This window comes from Danio aesculapii, chromosome 20, assembly GCF_903798145.1.
Source record: "Danio aesculapii chromosome 20, fDanAes4.1, whole genome shotgun sequence".
Taxonomy (NCBI): Eukaryota; Metazoa; Chordata; class Actinopteri; order Cypriniformes; family Danionidae; genus Danio; species Danio aesculapii.
Window position 1 is genome coordinate 29,406,395 of NC_079454.1, and position 15,474 is coordinate 29,421,868.

The window sequence follows — 15,474 nt, forward strand, 5'->3', positions numbered from 1 at the left end:
CCGATCAGCTGATCTGACCTGGCAACAACATTCACCCGAATCTACCGGGGAGGGGAATCATTTTACAAGCTGGTGGGCAAAACAGTTATCTTCTCATCAACCGGCTTATTATTTTTGTGTTTATGACAGAGTCGTTGTCGTGTGCGATGTTTGAGGGAGTTCAGCAGCTCGTTTGTTGAAAACTGCGGTGTGATTCTGGCTCGAAATCAGCTTGTTTTGTTCGGTCAAAGCTGTGTTGATCAGTGTGTGTTGTTGGGTGAACATACTTTAAGGACAGCCTGTACGATACTAAACCATTATTAATTCAGATACAGAAGTCATATTTTCTAACCCCACTAGTATTTAGTCTTTGAAACTGGAGGAGATTTTCCAGTCACGTATGCTAATCTTAGCTAGCTTGAGTAACAAAAGCCCAGGGCGATAACAACACTCGAATGTAGCCGTTTTCTCAGTGTTTACGCCTGCCAATACAAACATTTCGGTGCTTATGGCTTGTATATTGTCAGTTTAGACCGCTTGAAGAATTTTAAATCAGTCAGAAGACTCGACAAGTCTGTCCTAGTGCCAGTGCTATACGGATGTCAACTGATCTATTTATAGTTCATATTGAATATTTGATTTTAAGCCAGTGTCATAATTTGACATTACATTTTGAATTCCAATGAAATTCACGGCCAACGAGTGAGATATATTGTTTGGGACGTTAAATGCATGATCTATGAGGTATTATATAGCGTGTCAGTAGTTGATTGTACATTTAGGTTACTCTCTGCTGTAGTTGGTTAACTTTCAGAGAAATTTCCGTTTAAGTTCGTTTGCCTCCGTTACCTCGCTATTATATTTGGACATATAATGAGCGGCCAGGGCTCGTCGGCGGAGAAGGGGCTGAACGGCGTTCTGGTTTGTCAGGAGAGCTACGCCTGCGGTGGCTCGGACGAGGCCGCCTTCGAGTGCGACGAATGCGGCAGCCTTCAGTGCATCCGCTGCGAGCTGGAGCTCCACCGTCAGGACCGCATGAGGAACCACGACAGGATCCGAATCGCACCTGGCCACGTACCCTATTGCGATTCGTGCAAAGGTGATGGAGGGGTGCCGAACGGCGGTCGGCTGAGAGCAGTAGTCCGATGTCAGGGGTGCAAAATCAACCTGTGCTTGGACTGTCAAAAACGGACTCACAGCGGGGTCAGTAAAAGAAAGCACCCTCTCACTGCGTACCCTCCTCCCTGTAAACCGCCGGAGAACAACTGCAGCACCGGAGACGAGCAGCTGGATGAGCTCAAAGCCAAGCTGGAGAAAGTCACCAGCTTTCTTCTAGTGGATGAAAAGGAAGACATGCAGGTACTTCAACTTTTACTTGAAGCTTTTTCTTTTATACACAAGTCAGCTCTGCTCCAAAGATTTGATTGGCTAATTTGTCAATGAGCACAGACATGAAGCTTTTTGATTGGAGTCTTCTTTTATATGGTCTGCACACAAAATTACAAACTTCTCTACAAAGTAACAGGCTAAAAACAGCTTGTTACAAAAGAAGTTGGGATTCACTTATAAGCCTAGTCCCAAATGGCACCTTGTGGTCTTACTATAAATCTGAATATGGTGAAATAATGGCACTTTTCATTTTGGATAGATGAGTGAGTCACCTTAGTAGGTCCTTGGCAGAAGTGTGCATAAAGGATGCAAAGGGAGCACTTGAAAAATCTCTTTTCAATTCTAAAAATGCTCAAATCCAAAAGGCACCCTAAAAACTTGTGGCCTTTCATCCACACATTTGTGACGTAGTGCCATTTAACTGTCGGGTAGAATCTGTGTGGAGCACATAAAGACTGCAAAGAGGCACATATGAGCACATGGATGACTAAAGGGAGTAAAAAATAAGTTTAATCACTATTTACCCACCACAAACGTTGTTCTGACATTTTATGGGTTATTTTATAAGATATTTTGAGAAATGTAAAAAAAAAAACGTTCTTCAATATCTAAATTAACAGAAGAATGAAACTCTTAAAGGTTTGAAACAAACAAAGTCCTAAAAAAGCCCTCAAGAAACTTGTAACTATTGACTTCCATAGTAAAAACAAATACTATGGAAGTCAGTGGTTAAAAGTTTCCTTCATTCTTTTGTAGTCAACAGAAAAAAAGAAACTCAAACAGGTTTGTGACATGAATGGACAATATATGATGACAGAATTTGCAGTTTTGAGTGAACTATCCTATTAATATTTTAACACTTTCTATATGGGAAATGGAGAAGAGTGATTCTACAATGCCATGCACAATGAGGCAACCAAAAGTTGCTCTAGTACATTCATAAATGCTCAAGGGAAATGGCTTATTATTAACAAAATGATTAACATTTTTGGTTGAATACAATTTAATTTGCACAAGTAAAATAGGGACAGTTCACCCATTAAAGGGATAGTTGACACAAATTAAAATGCACTCACCCTCAAGTTTACAAACCTTTACAATACTTTATGTTGAACACAAAATAAGGTGTTTTATAGAAAGCTGAAAACTGTTAACCATTGACTTCCATAGTAGGATATACAAATACTATGAAGTCAGTGGTTACAGGTTTCCAGCTTTATTCAAAATATCTTTTTATGAAAGAAACTCAGAGATGTGAAACAAGTAAAGCCCTGAAAAATGGTGGTAAATTTCCAGTAATCTTCAAAATACATGTTTTTTTGTGTGTTCCGTATGGTTTGAGTAAACAATAAGTGCATATTAATCTTTTTTTCTGAGTAAAGTGAATGTAGCTTAATGCAGATATAATAATCAACATAACTGTTTCCCCAACCTGTATAGGTGAAGAACGATGAAGATTTTGTGCGGAAATTAGGCTGCAGACCCGAAGAGCTCTTGAAGGTGGTGTCCATTTTCGGCAACACCGGAGAAGGCAAATCGCACACCCTCAATCACACTTTCTTTCTGGGTCGTGAAGTATTTAAGACTTCCCCAACCCAAGAGTCCTGCACCGTTGGAGTGTGGGCAGCAATGGACCCTGTGCATAAGGTGGTGGTTGTTGACACAGAGGGACTCCTGGGGGCAGGAACCAACCAAGGACAAAGAACCCGTCTCCTCCTGAAGGTGCTTGCCGTGTCAGATCTCGTTATCTATCGGACACACGCTGACCGGCTCCATGATGATCTTTTCAAGTTTCTTGGGGATGCGTCAGACGCATATCTTAAGCATTTTACAAAGGAACTGAAAGCCACAACTGCGCGATGTGGTTTGGATGTGCCCCTTTCTACACTGGGTCCTGCCGTAATAATCTTTCATGAGACAGTCCACACAAAGTTATTAGGCTCAGGTCAGTACAATCTGTTTTAGCTGATTTCCATTTTACAGCATGTCTAATTTAATCAGATTAGGAATTACACTGAAAAAAGATTAATACACAAAGACAAACAAAAAATAAAGATGTAAAAATGTACTCACCCTTATGCCATCCATTTTGTACTTAAAAATGGTCTCCTTGGTGATTCATAAAATGCAAGTCATTGGTGACAGACACTTTTGAGAGTAAAAAAAACATCTATAAGCAAAACAAAATGAATACCTGTGGCTTATTATGACAAATTGAGGTTATATAAAGAGAAACAATCAGTCTGGTCAAGAAACCCAACATTATTTGCTAAATTGTTACATCATGTTAGCTTGTGGTCCAGATTTTTTTGACCCTCAAAGTGCTAGTAACTATTGACTTACATTTTATAAATCACCAAGGACCACAGTTTCAGCTGATAAAAAAACTTCTTTAATGTTCTACTGAAGAATAAAATTCACTGGAATCTTTTATTGGCCGAAGGTATGAGTAAGTTAACAGTAAATGTTAATTTTTGGCCAAACTATTCCGTTAATACCTATCTGTCTCTCTCTTTTGAACTGTAGACAAGCCATCAGAATCAGCTGAGCGGCTTCTTCAAGAACGTTTCAGAAAGCTTGGCCTCTTTCCAGAAGCATTCAGCTCTATTCAGTACCGGGGCACTCGTACTCACAATCCCCCGACTGACTTCAGTGGCCTGCTGCGCAGCGTCGAGCAGCAGTTAGACAACAACTCTACCAGATCTCCACGCTCTGCCGGTGTCATTCATAAAGCCCTGCAGGTAATTCATTTCCTTAATGTATTAAAATAATATGAACCTCTTCAGCTACTTTTCTGCAGAGGGCATACATTTTTTAATCGTTTTTTTATTTACAAAGGTTTTTTCTGACTTTACATCTAAAAAATGTAAATCTTGGCCTTGATATATTCTGAAGACATTTGTGTGGTGTTAACGGTTGAAAATCTTAATGTATCACAGTCTGTGACTGATCAAGCTCTTGTTTTCAAGGCTTTGAGTGAGTGCTTCAGTGGAGAGATTCCTGATGAGCATCTGGCTAGCAACTCTTTCTTTCCAGATGAATACTTTACCTGCTCCAGCATCTGCCTTAGCTGTGGGTAAGTCAGGAGTAATGCAGATCCTGATTCCAAATTGGTTTAGCTTTATAAAAAGCAGCACTCACAATAAACTGCATGCATGCTTGATAGTTCAAAAGTTTGAAGCTGTAATTAAAATTTTTCTTATTAATGTTTAAGTGTCCTTAAAATCTTGTATTGTCAGAAAGGCTGCATCATTTGATTAATAATTACAGTGAAACAATAACATTTTTAATAATTACAATTACATGTAACACATATTTACATGAAAAAAAAACTGTCATGACAGCTAAATAAACTCTCAGCAGTCATTATTCCAATCTTCAATGACTTAAACCTTAATAAATCATTACATGTTGATTTGCTGACTGCACAAGAATAACTTTATATCGTTATCAATGCTGAAAACAGTTTACCTTTTTAGTTGATGTTTTAATTCTTTAATGTTTAGAAACATCCTGTCTTCCCTTTTGATCAATATAATGCAGTCCTGGTGAATCAAACTATATATATATTATTCTGTAGACCATTTTGAGGGACGTACACAAAAACAATGGTCACAACGTATTTCCTGTTTTATAGTTTTTATTTTTATAGCTTCCGTGAATCCAAAAAGAGCCACATGTTGATAAATAATATTATGACATCTTTTTTTAACATTAGTTATGATTAAATTGCCTCTTGATACAGTTAAGAAATAGTTTGATAACAAGCAGGAAATGTTCATGGGCCAATGAGATGACCAAATTGAAATGGTCTATATATATATATATATATATATATATATATATATATATATAATATTCAGATAACAGAGGGAAGTTCTTTTAGATTTTTGGTCTATTCAGAAAGTCCATATAATAATTTTAGTGGAATTTAAATATTGGTGTGGCGCCACTGTGGTGCCTAAACTACTATTTAGACATGTTCCCTGTAATGCAGGTGGAAAATTCCTTGCATGTAAGCTCTCTGAAATGCATAGTTAAACAAAAGTAATTCTAATACTTTGGGTGTCTTTTTTTTCTTTTTTTTCAGCTCAGGCTGTAAAAACAGCATGAATCACCTACGAGAGGGTGTGGTGCATGAGGCTAAACACCGCTGCCGCTATTCAGCCCACTATGACAATCGCATCTACACCTGCAAGGTAGGTTGTAAACAATGAAATGCATGCTTTTCTGACCATACAACTACACATGATCTGTCACTGCGCAGCTCTGACATTATGTGTATTTACCTGCTATTCAAGGCTTGTTATGAGAGCGGCAAAGAGGTGATTGTGGTTCCAAAGACGACGGCATCTTCTGATTCACCTTGGTTTGGTTTGGCTATATATGCCTGGTCTGGGTGAGTCCTGTTACTGGATTATAGCTATAAAAGAAGAAAATTAAGATTAGTTAATATAGGATTTGTGTATGTTAATCCACACACAATCAAGGTAGCCACGATATAGCCACCTAATTTCCCTCTACTGAGCTAAATTTTAAACATTAAAGAATTTGTTTAACTTTATGCTCAAATAAATGGTCTATTTGCATGTTTATTTCAATGCAAATCTCACAGTAATTTGTAGCTTTTTTTATAAAGTGGGCATTTGTATTAATTTGTATGATCTCATTCATACATTTATGTACAATTTGCTCATCCCCCAATGAGGAGTATGGTTAGGGGTGGGGTTTTCATGCAAATGCAATTGTATGAATTTATATGATGATGATGATAATGAAGATGATGATGATTAGCCACTTTTCTAAGAAAATCTAAAATATTTATGTTTCCCCATAAGATCGAGCTTGTTTATTTTGAAGCCTTCAAAAGTTTAAAAAGTACAATGCTAATTTAATCTGTTCATTGTTTCGTAACAAATCGAAACAAAATTTGCTGTTCAGTGTGTCCTTGTCCATTTTACCCCACTTTCTGCTCATATGTAAACTGCATGAGCTTATCTTGCAATCACAGATGAGAAAAAGCACCTTAAACACACCCAGCCATATACTTTGCCTTCAAATTATTGCGAAAAGTCATTAAAGCACTTAGTGTAAATGTTTCTCCCTAGTATACTTGTGATCTGAGTGACCAAAATGCATCATAATATTATACAGTTGAAGTCAGAATTATTAGCTCCCCTTTTATTTTTTCCCCCAATTTCTGTTTAACGGAGAGAAGATTTTTTTTGGTCACACTTTACAATAAGGTTCATTAGTTAATGTTAATTAATGCATTTACTAACATGAACAAACAATGAACAATACATTTACTACAGTATTTGTTCATGTTAGTAAACGTTAGTAAATGAAAATACAGTTGTTCATTGTTAGTTCATGTTAACTCACGGTGCATTAACTAATGTTAACAAGCATTGACTTGGATGTTAATAATGCATTAGTAAATGTTCAATTATGATTAATAAATGCTGTACAAGTGTTGTTCATGATTTCTTCATGTTAGTAAATGCATTAACTAATGAACCTTATTGTGAAGGGTTACAGATTTTTTTCAACACATTTCTAAACATAATAGTTGTAATAACTCATTTCTAATAACTGATTTATTTTATCTTTGCCATGATGACTAAATAATATTTGACTAGATATTTTTCAAGACACTTCTGTACAGCTTAAAGGGACATTTAGAGGCTTAACTAGGTTAATAAGATTAGGGTAATTAGGCAAGTTATTGTATAATGATGGTTTGTTCTGTAGACTATCAAAAAAATATATTGCTTAAAGGGGCTAATAATTTTGACCCTAAAATGGTGTTTAAAATTAAAAACTGCTTTTATTCTAGCCGGAAAAAAAAAACCAAATTGACTTTTTCCAGAAGAAAAAATATTATCAGAGACATACTGTGAACATTTCCTTGCTCTGTTAAGCATTATTTGGAAAATATTTAAAACAGAATAAAAAAAAAATCAAAAGGGGGCTAATAATTCTGACTTCAACTGCATGTAAACAGACCTTTATGCACACCGACCTGACCGAATAGTTTTTATCTTTGTAGATATGTGATTGAGTGTCCGAACTGTTCAGTGATCTATAGAAGTAGGCAATACTGGTATGGGAACCAGGACCCTGTTGATACAGTGGTTCGTACTGAGATCCAGCACGTCTGGCCAGGGGTGAGTGAAATCAGCTGCTTTTACCTCACTGTTCTTTCATTTAAATACAGAGGTTTGCTCACTTTCATCTTTGTGTCTCAGTCTGACAAATTCCTGAAGGACAACAACAACGCCGCACAGAGGCTGCTGGATGGTGTGAACTATATGGCTCAGTCTGTATCAGAGCTCAGCGTCAAGCCTGCCAAAGCCGTGACCGCTTGGTTAACGGACCAGATTGCCCCTGCCTACTGGAAGCCCAATTCTCTCATCCATGTGAGTTTCAAAGACATTTTTTTGTAATGTGCTTTTTCCAACGAACAGAAGAAGTCTTTACTAAAGCAAGGGTATATTTGTTTTCTAGAGATGTTATAAATGTGGAGCGGGGTTCGAGGATAATGACACAAAGCACCACTGTCGAGCTTGTGGAGAAGGTTTCTGTGATGGTTGCTCTTCTAAGACGCGCCCAGTACCTGAGAGAGGCTGGGGACTGGCACCTGTACGAGTCTGTGACGCCTGTTTTCAGAACAGAGGCATCTCAGAAGGTACAGTACAAACTGAATGGACACTTTATTGGGTACTCCTGTTCAACTGCTCATTAATGCAAATATGTAGTCAGCCAATGGCATGATTCAATGAATTTACACATGTAGACGAGGGCTGCTTCTCAATAAGCGTTCTTCAGCGATCTTGCGTCTTCGTGTTCTCGTGTAACGCCATCATCAACTGCCAAAGTTCAGTTCCAAAACTCAAGACCGCAAAAACGGAGGACCGCAAAACTCGATCGAGAAGTCCCAGAAGTCATTGAGGCTGAATAAAGAAGGTGGGAAGTGCAGCATTTTATATAGAACTATTATTAAAGTTCAGAGATGACACTTATTTACCTCAGGAGTTTCCCCTAAATGACACGGTGAAAGTAAACATTATCATGAAAGTCTTAATAAAGGCACAAACACATTAAGGTTGTTTTTTTTGCTGAAATTTGTATTAAAATTAGTTTTATTTGTATTGTGCAATGTATATTTGTAAGGTTTTTATACAGTATATATCAAGGGCGAAGATTTGCTTTTGATATTGGTGGCGACGTAATTTGACATCAACCCCCCAATTGTAAAATTTAAATGCAACTTCACATTTAAAATGTAAGTTAAAGGAATGTCTGACAAAAAAAGTAGTTTATTAAAGACTTCCATTTACTGAGGGCTTATTTGTGAATAATCAATTACCACCGCATTTGAACACATTTTTGCTAGTATAATATTGCCATCTATGCACTTTAAAAGATGACTTTACATATCCATGTTCTTTTCCTTCTCTGAGCATGCAAACAAAACGGCATATGTTCTATTTTGCACTTAATAAAAAAAAAAATTAAATAAATAAATAAATCAAATACAATTAGTAATAAAACATTATTAAACAAGCATATGACACAATAACTATTTTATCTCGATTGTTGGTTTTTCATAATCATCGTGAAGGCCAAAATCGAAACAAAATTTTTATTAATCCATGGTTACACATCCATGGTTACTATTATAATGGACTTGTAGTGAACTGGACTTCAAGTGACTGAAACTTTTCTTTTAAATGTAGCTGCTTATGTCCATCTTTCACCTGAGTCTTGCACAGTAAGCCTGACTGGAAAATTTCGACAAAGCATTATTTTATTTTGGAGGCGATTAAATTATTGATGGGGACATTTTAATAATCTGTGGATATTGGTGGGGACACGTCCCCTCCGTCCATGCTAATTTTACACCCTTGGTAAATATTGCCAAAAGGGGAAAACAGTAAATCGTTGTATGACTGCTGTAATGTTTAAATCATTTTCCATTAAAAGCATGTGAAGGTCACGTGACCATCGGGAAGAATGCAGCAGTCTCCCGAGTTTGTTCCTCCGAGGTCACTTGACAAGACCGGGCTTCAGAAGAACGTGTGTCCGTTCTCTACCTTCATGGAATTGAGAAACAGCCATGGTCAAGATGATCTGCTCAAATACATCACAAGTATCACAATGGGGACGAAGGGTGATTTGAACATGGCATGAATTGTGATACCAGACAGACAGATATAAATATTTCAGAAACTGCTGATAAACTGGATTTTCACGTACAACCATTTCTAAGATTTACAGAGAATGCTTTGAAAAGAGAAGATATTCAATGAGCGTCAGTTCTGTAGGTGACAATGCAGAAGTCAGAGGAGGTTCGTCTGATAGAAAGGTTTTGTTCACAATAGTTCAGGTGCCGTTCATACTAGTGCGATATATTTTTATTAAATGGTTCAGATTTACATTTTTATTAAGTTTTTATTATCTCCTTCCACACGATACAGCCTAAAACACGATACATGACTATTCACACTCAATGGGCATGCGCATATTTTGCTGACAAATGTTCTTACTGTCTACTGCTTGTGTAATGGTCCTATGAGAGGGGTTTGATAAATCGAATTTTTCGAAGATGCTATTTGGCAATCGTAACTGTAACAAAACTATGCTTTAATGTAAACAGCAACTCAAGTAAGCAGTTGTTACAACTAAGGTCTGCAGAAGAGCATCTCTGTACATACAACACACCTAACCTTGAAGCAGATGAGCTACAGCAGCAGAAGGCACACCGGTGGCACTCCTTTCAGCTGACAACACAAAACATGAGCTTACAATTCACACAGATTCACCAAAATCAAACAGTAAAACCTTGAGTAAAAAACTTGCCTGGTCTGATGAGGCTCGCTTTCAACTTTAAAGAGTCTTTAAGATGGTAGGACCAGATTTGGCAAAAACAACATGAAATCATAAATCCATACTACCCTTGTGTTAATAATCATTTGTTTTGGATATTTCTTTAGGACATTGATACAAATTAAGCAGCATTTAAATGCCAAAGCCTACCTGAGTATTGTTGCTGACCAAGTCCATCCTTGTGTGATCATTGTTCCCCGTTTGGATATTTCCAGCAGGATAATGCACCATATCGCAAAGCTCAAGACATCTTTGAGTTGTTGTGAACTCTCCATCATCTTCAAGATCTCCACAGTTACCAGATCTCAATCCAACAGAGCACCTTTGGGATGTGCTGAAATTGGAGATTTGCATGATGGACTCAGCAACTACCGCATGCTGTCATGACAATATTGGCCAATAACTCTTTATGAATCTTTGCCATGAAGAATTAAGGCAGTTCAGATAGCAAAAGGGGGTTCAAGCCAACACTAAAGCAAGGTGTAACTAATAAAAGTGTTGATGAATGTGTGACAAAGTTGCAACCCATAATAATGACTGCTATCAAACCTCACACAGAACTACTGGACGCTGCATTAGAAGAGGAGGAAGGAGGCACTCTGATCGCCAGGAAGGTTGGAGAAGCGGTTCAGAACACATTAGGAGCAGTGGTCACAGCCATAGACATCCCTCTCGGTGAGTACTTTGTCGGATTTTACCATTTTACAAACCTATGAAAACAGAATGACTGTATGAATACAAATTGACACTGGAAAATTTGTTAGGGTTCTTACACCTTTTCTGAAGTCAAATTGAACCACATTTCAAGCATTTTCCAGGTGTATTTTACACACAGCAAAAAATATTTTTCTTACTTAAAAGTTTTTGTCTTATTTCTAGTCTCATTCATTCATTCATTCATTCATTTTCTTTTCGGCTTAGTCATGTTTATTAATCCGGGGTCGCCACAGCGGAGTGAACCGCCAACTTATCCAGCACATGTTTTACGCAGCAGATGACCTTCCAGCTGCAAGCCATCTCTGGGAAACACCCATACACACTCATTCACGCTCATACACTACGGACAATTTAGCCTACTCAATTCACCTGTACCGCATGTCTTTGGAATGTGGGGGAAACCGGAGCACCCAGAGGAAACCCAGGCGAACGCAGGGAGAACACGCAAACTCCTCACAGAAATGCCAACTGACCCAGCCGAGGCTCGAACCAGCGACCTTCTTGCTGTGAGGCGACAGCACTACCTACTGCGCCACCGCATCGCCTTAATTCTAGTCTGAATATCTAAAAATTCTTAAGTCAAGAAGCATTTCCTATACAAGCTAACTATATCGCCAGAAATAATAAGTAAAAATTAAGTGAGTTTTTCTACTGTCTTTGAAAAGATTTGTTAATAATAATAATACGTTTTATTTATAGGCACCTTTTAAAGCACTCAAGGACAACTTACAGCATATCACAAGCACATCATAAAAATACAAGCAGTAAAAAGTAATAGACATGACATTTTGCTTGCATATTTTACATTAGGCTATTATTTGTGCATAAACATATCTACATATAGTAACAAACAAACTGTCTTTTTTTGACATACCTACTGCAAACTTATACGAGCGATATTATAATTAAATGTGAAGGGGGGCCTTACAATATTTTCTGGGGGAAAAGGGGGTCTCAGGCAAAAAAAGGGTTGGGAACCACTGATACAAGATACAGTGCAGGTTCTTATAGGAGCCACAGAATCTATTATTTGAGACAAGCTATTTTTATAGAAATGTACCAAGTCAGAAGTAGAAGTAGACAAACACTGGTTTACAGAATAATCAATCATTCCTTCTCGCATCTAAAATTTGTCATCTTTCATTTTAAATTAGTATTTATTTTAATTTCAAAAGGCAAAGATTAAAAAAAAAGACAAAATGATCATGATACAGGCATGTGCAGACAAAAGATACATTTTTTTGGTTAATTAACATTGCATATTTATTAGGAAATAATGAAAGCAACACAATAACTTTTTCCAAGCAGATTCAAAGCACTTTGTCTAAAATCGAAGTATTTTTCAAACCTTGACAACAGTAGATTAAAATTCACACAAAGGTCCAGGGGCCCTGTTGAATATCAGTTCATTACAAATTTATGAATTTTTAACCACTGGCTTATTTAACTCACCTTTTCTCTTGTCTTAAGGATTACACTTACATTTCATTACAGTTATTTAAACAAATATTAATAAATGTGCTTTTACTAGGTCTGGTAAAAGATGCCGCTCGTCCAGCGTATTGGGTCCCTGATCAAGACATCCGTTGTTGTAACCAGTGCCAGCGTGAGTTTAACGCCCGTCTCTCCATCCATCACTGCCGTGCATGTGGACAAGGAGTATGCAACGACTGCTCCCCAGATCGACGGGCCGTGCCCTCCAGGGGTTGGGACCATCCTGTGCGGGTGTGCATCACCTGCAACCAGAAATCTGGAGAGCTCTAGCAGAAGCATATGTCACTCCGCATTATAAGACACCCTCGTCTGTGGCCACAGTGCTTCAGTACTGTGATGGAGGCACTACTCTCAAACCAATAAATCCTATTGGTTATCGGAAAACATCGAAGGAACATCTCTGCTTTTTGTCCCAACACTTCATTCATGTCATGTTCCTGCACTCTACATAAGCTGTTTAACAGTGATGGCCTCTGTATTTTGTTCTTTCTTTTTTTAAAGGTAAATCTATCAGGAAATTAAATGTCAAACCCGTGACAATCTTTTGTCTACCATGCAATATGCTACCCGTGGGCAGGCCCAGATGGAAAAATGCAAAATGGGTTTAAATTAGGGTCAGAAATTAGCAGGCTGCTTGTGGCAAAAATGCTCCACAAATTCAAGATAATGGGGTAAAAATAAATTAATGAATTAATGTGTTGCGGTTAAATAAAGAAACCTTAAGGTTATTGAAAAGTGTGTTACATTGGAAAAAATAAATATATTGTGGCCCTGGATTCAGATTTTCAGCAATATGTAATGTATAACAACGATTTACTGATTCCTTCACACATTTTTATTTATTTTGGCCACTATGTATCAATTAGTTTCCATGTTTTAGTAAATCGTAGCTATAATAAATCAATTAGTGCCATTATTTATATTTTAACAGAAAAAATGTATCCATGATTTAGTACATTTTGTGCCCGATTTACTTGAAGTGAACAAATTAGTAACCTGTGCTAATTAAGATTTATTTTGCAGGTTCGTTAATTATAATTTGTGCTAGACTAATATCATGGGCCGACATGTTTGCCTGTAATATGTATAAATGTTTTATTTATTTATTAATGAACACTTAAACATTATTAGAATACCAGAAGCAATAATCAATAATTTGTCATAATATTGCAGCCATACTCAGTTTTGTTTGTCTCCCGTTTTATGTATAATTTTTACATGTTTAAAAGCTTGTTGCTAATACAGCAGTTTAGTGATTAATCATATGCAAGATTAACACCAATTAAAAAAAAAAAAAAAGCAGCCTCTTAAATGGAATATTTAATTTCTGACTCTAAACATGGTAGAAAATGAGCTTGGGTGCAAAATGTGGAATTCTGATTGAAGATCCATGTGGGCCTTCCTGTGGGTAAAGGCAGCTAACACAAAGCCTCTACAGGATACACTAGACCGGTGCACAAATATTAGTAATATTGTTTACCATGTTATGTTGCTCAATTTCACAAAAGATTTTCCTCATAAATTTGCTTTAAAATGTTTAAAAACAAAAACAAAACAAGATTGTCCTTATGGTTTTTCATTCCTTTGTTCTCAAGGAACCTTAGAGTAGTTTTTAGCTTCATTTTTGTTTGCCTCTATTAGTTGCAGCCTATTATGAATCTGACGTAAACTTGCAAAACTATCAAATGTTCTTTAGTATAATTGAAAGACCTTTATCATTTATTTTTAAATGGAAGTACTTAAGCAGGATGTTTTTGTTTGACATTTTTTAAACAGACCTTTTTTTTTTTTTGTTGAATCACTACCAATGTTGCCGAATCAAACTGCATAGTGACTCTCAACACAAAGCCATGGTAAACCGCACAAATAATGTGGCTCTGCATCTTCTGTATAGATGCCAATCCACATAAATCTCATGATATCATACGATAATTGCTCTTACTTAGCCCCTGCTTTGTGTTATGATAAGTCTATAATATTGTTTTCTTGGCCAAATGACCCTTCATCATGATGAATCAGGTTATGTAAAGGCATTATGCGTGAATGACTGGACATGACTGACACAGACATAAGAAACATGAATATCATTTTATGTTCTTTGCACCTTGTATGCTAATTAAATTAAACTTGAGTACCTCTAAGAGTGTGGCTAACATGTAAACATTGATAAATGCATATTTGTTCCGGAAAATGAAAGCCTGATCATTTACTCACCTTCATGCTGCTTCAAACCTGTCTCATTATATGCATTCCAGAAAATGAAAAAATGATTAGTTCATAAATTTATGATTCATAAAATGCAATTCAATAGCTAGTCACTTTGAGAATAAATAAAACCTTAAACAAGCAGAACAAAATTACCCATGGCTCTTAGCGATACTTTGAGGTCTTATGAAGCAAAAATGTTTGATCTCTGCAAGAAACTGAACTTAAAGTACGTAGTGAGAGTTATTAGCTACACATATTTCATGAATACACTCAGAATTGTTTACCAAGGCTATGGTATAAAGGTAATAATGTTGTAAACAATGTTTCTTGCACAGAATGAATGTTTTGCTTTATAAGACCTCAGTGTATCATCAGGAGCCGTGGGTCATTTTGATTGGCCTGTATGTGTTATTATTTGTTTTACATAAAAAAAAAGTGTCAGTAACTGTAGACATGTACTCACCGGCACTTTATTAAGTACACCTGTCCAACTCGTTAATGCAAATTTCTAATCAGCCAATCACATGACAGCAACTCAATGCATTTAGACATGGTCAAGACGATCTGCTGCAGTTCAAACCAAACATCAGAATGGTGGCATGGTTGTTGGTGCCAGACGGGCTGGTCTGAGTATTTTAGAAACTGCTGATCTACTGGGATTTTCACGCACAACCATCTCTAGGGTTTACAAAGAATGGTCCAAAAAAAGAGGAAATATCCAGTGAGTGGCAGTTCTGTGGGCGCAAATGCCTTGTTGAGGTCAGAGGAGAACGACCAGACTCGTTCCAGCTGATA

At 37.0% G+C, this 15,474-nt stretch overlaps 1 protein-coding gene across 1 annotated transcript; it reads left to right on the top strand.

Moving 5' to 3' along the window:
* Positions 1–14,612, top strand: zfyve1 (zinc finger, FYVE domain containing 1). The gene is made up of 11 exons (XM_056480779.1): positions 1–1,338; positions 2,809–3,313; positions 3,895–4,109; positions 4,338–4,444; positions 5,459–5,567; positions 5,670–5,767; positions 7,421–7,538; positions 7,620–7,790; positions 7,879–8,059; positions 10,819–10,935; positions 12,509–14,612. Exons 1-11 carry the CDS (start codon positions 853–855, stop codon positions 12,739–12,741), a joined length of 2,340 nt encoding a protein of 779 aa, XP_056336754.1. The 5' UTR covers positions 1–852; the 3' UTR covers positions 12,742–14,612.
* The last annotated feature ends 862 nt before the right edge of the window (positions 14,613–15,474 follow it).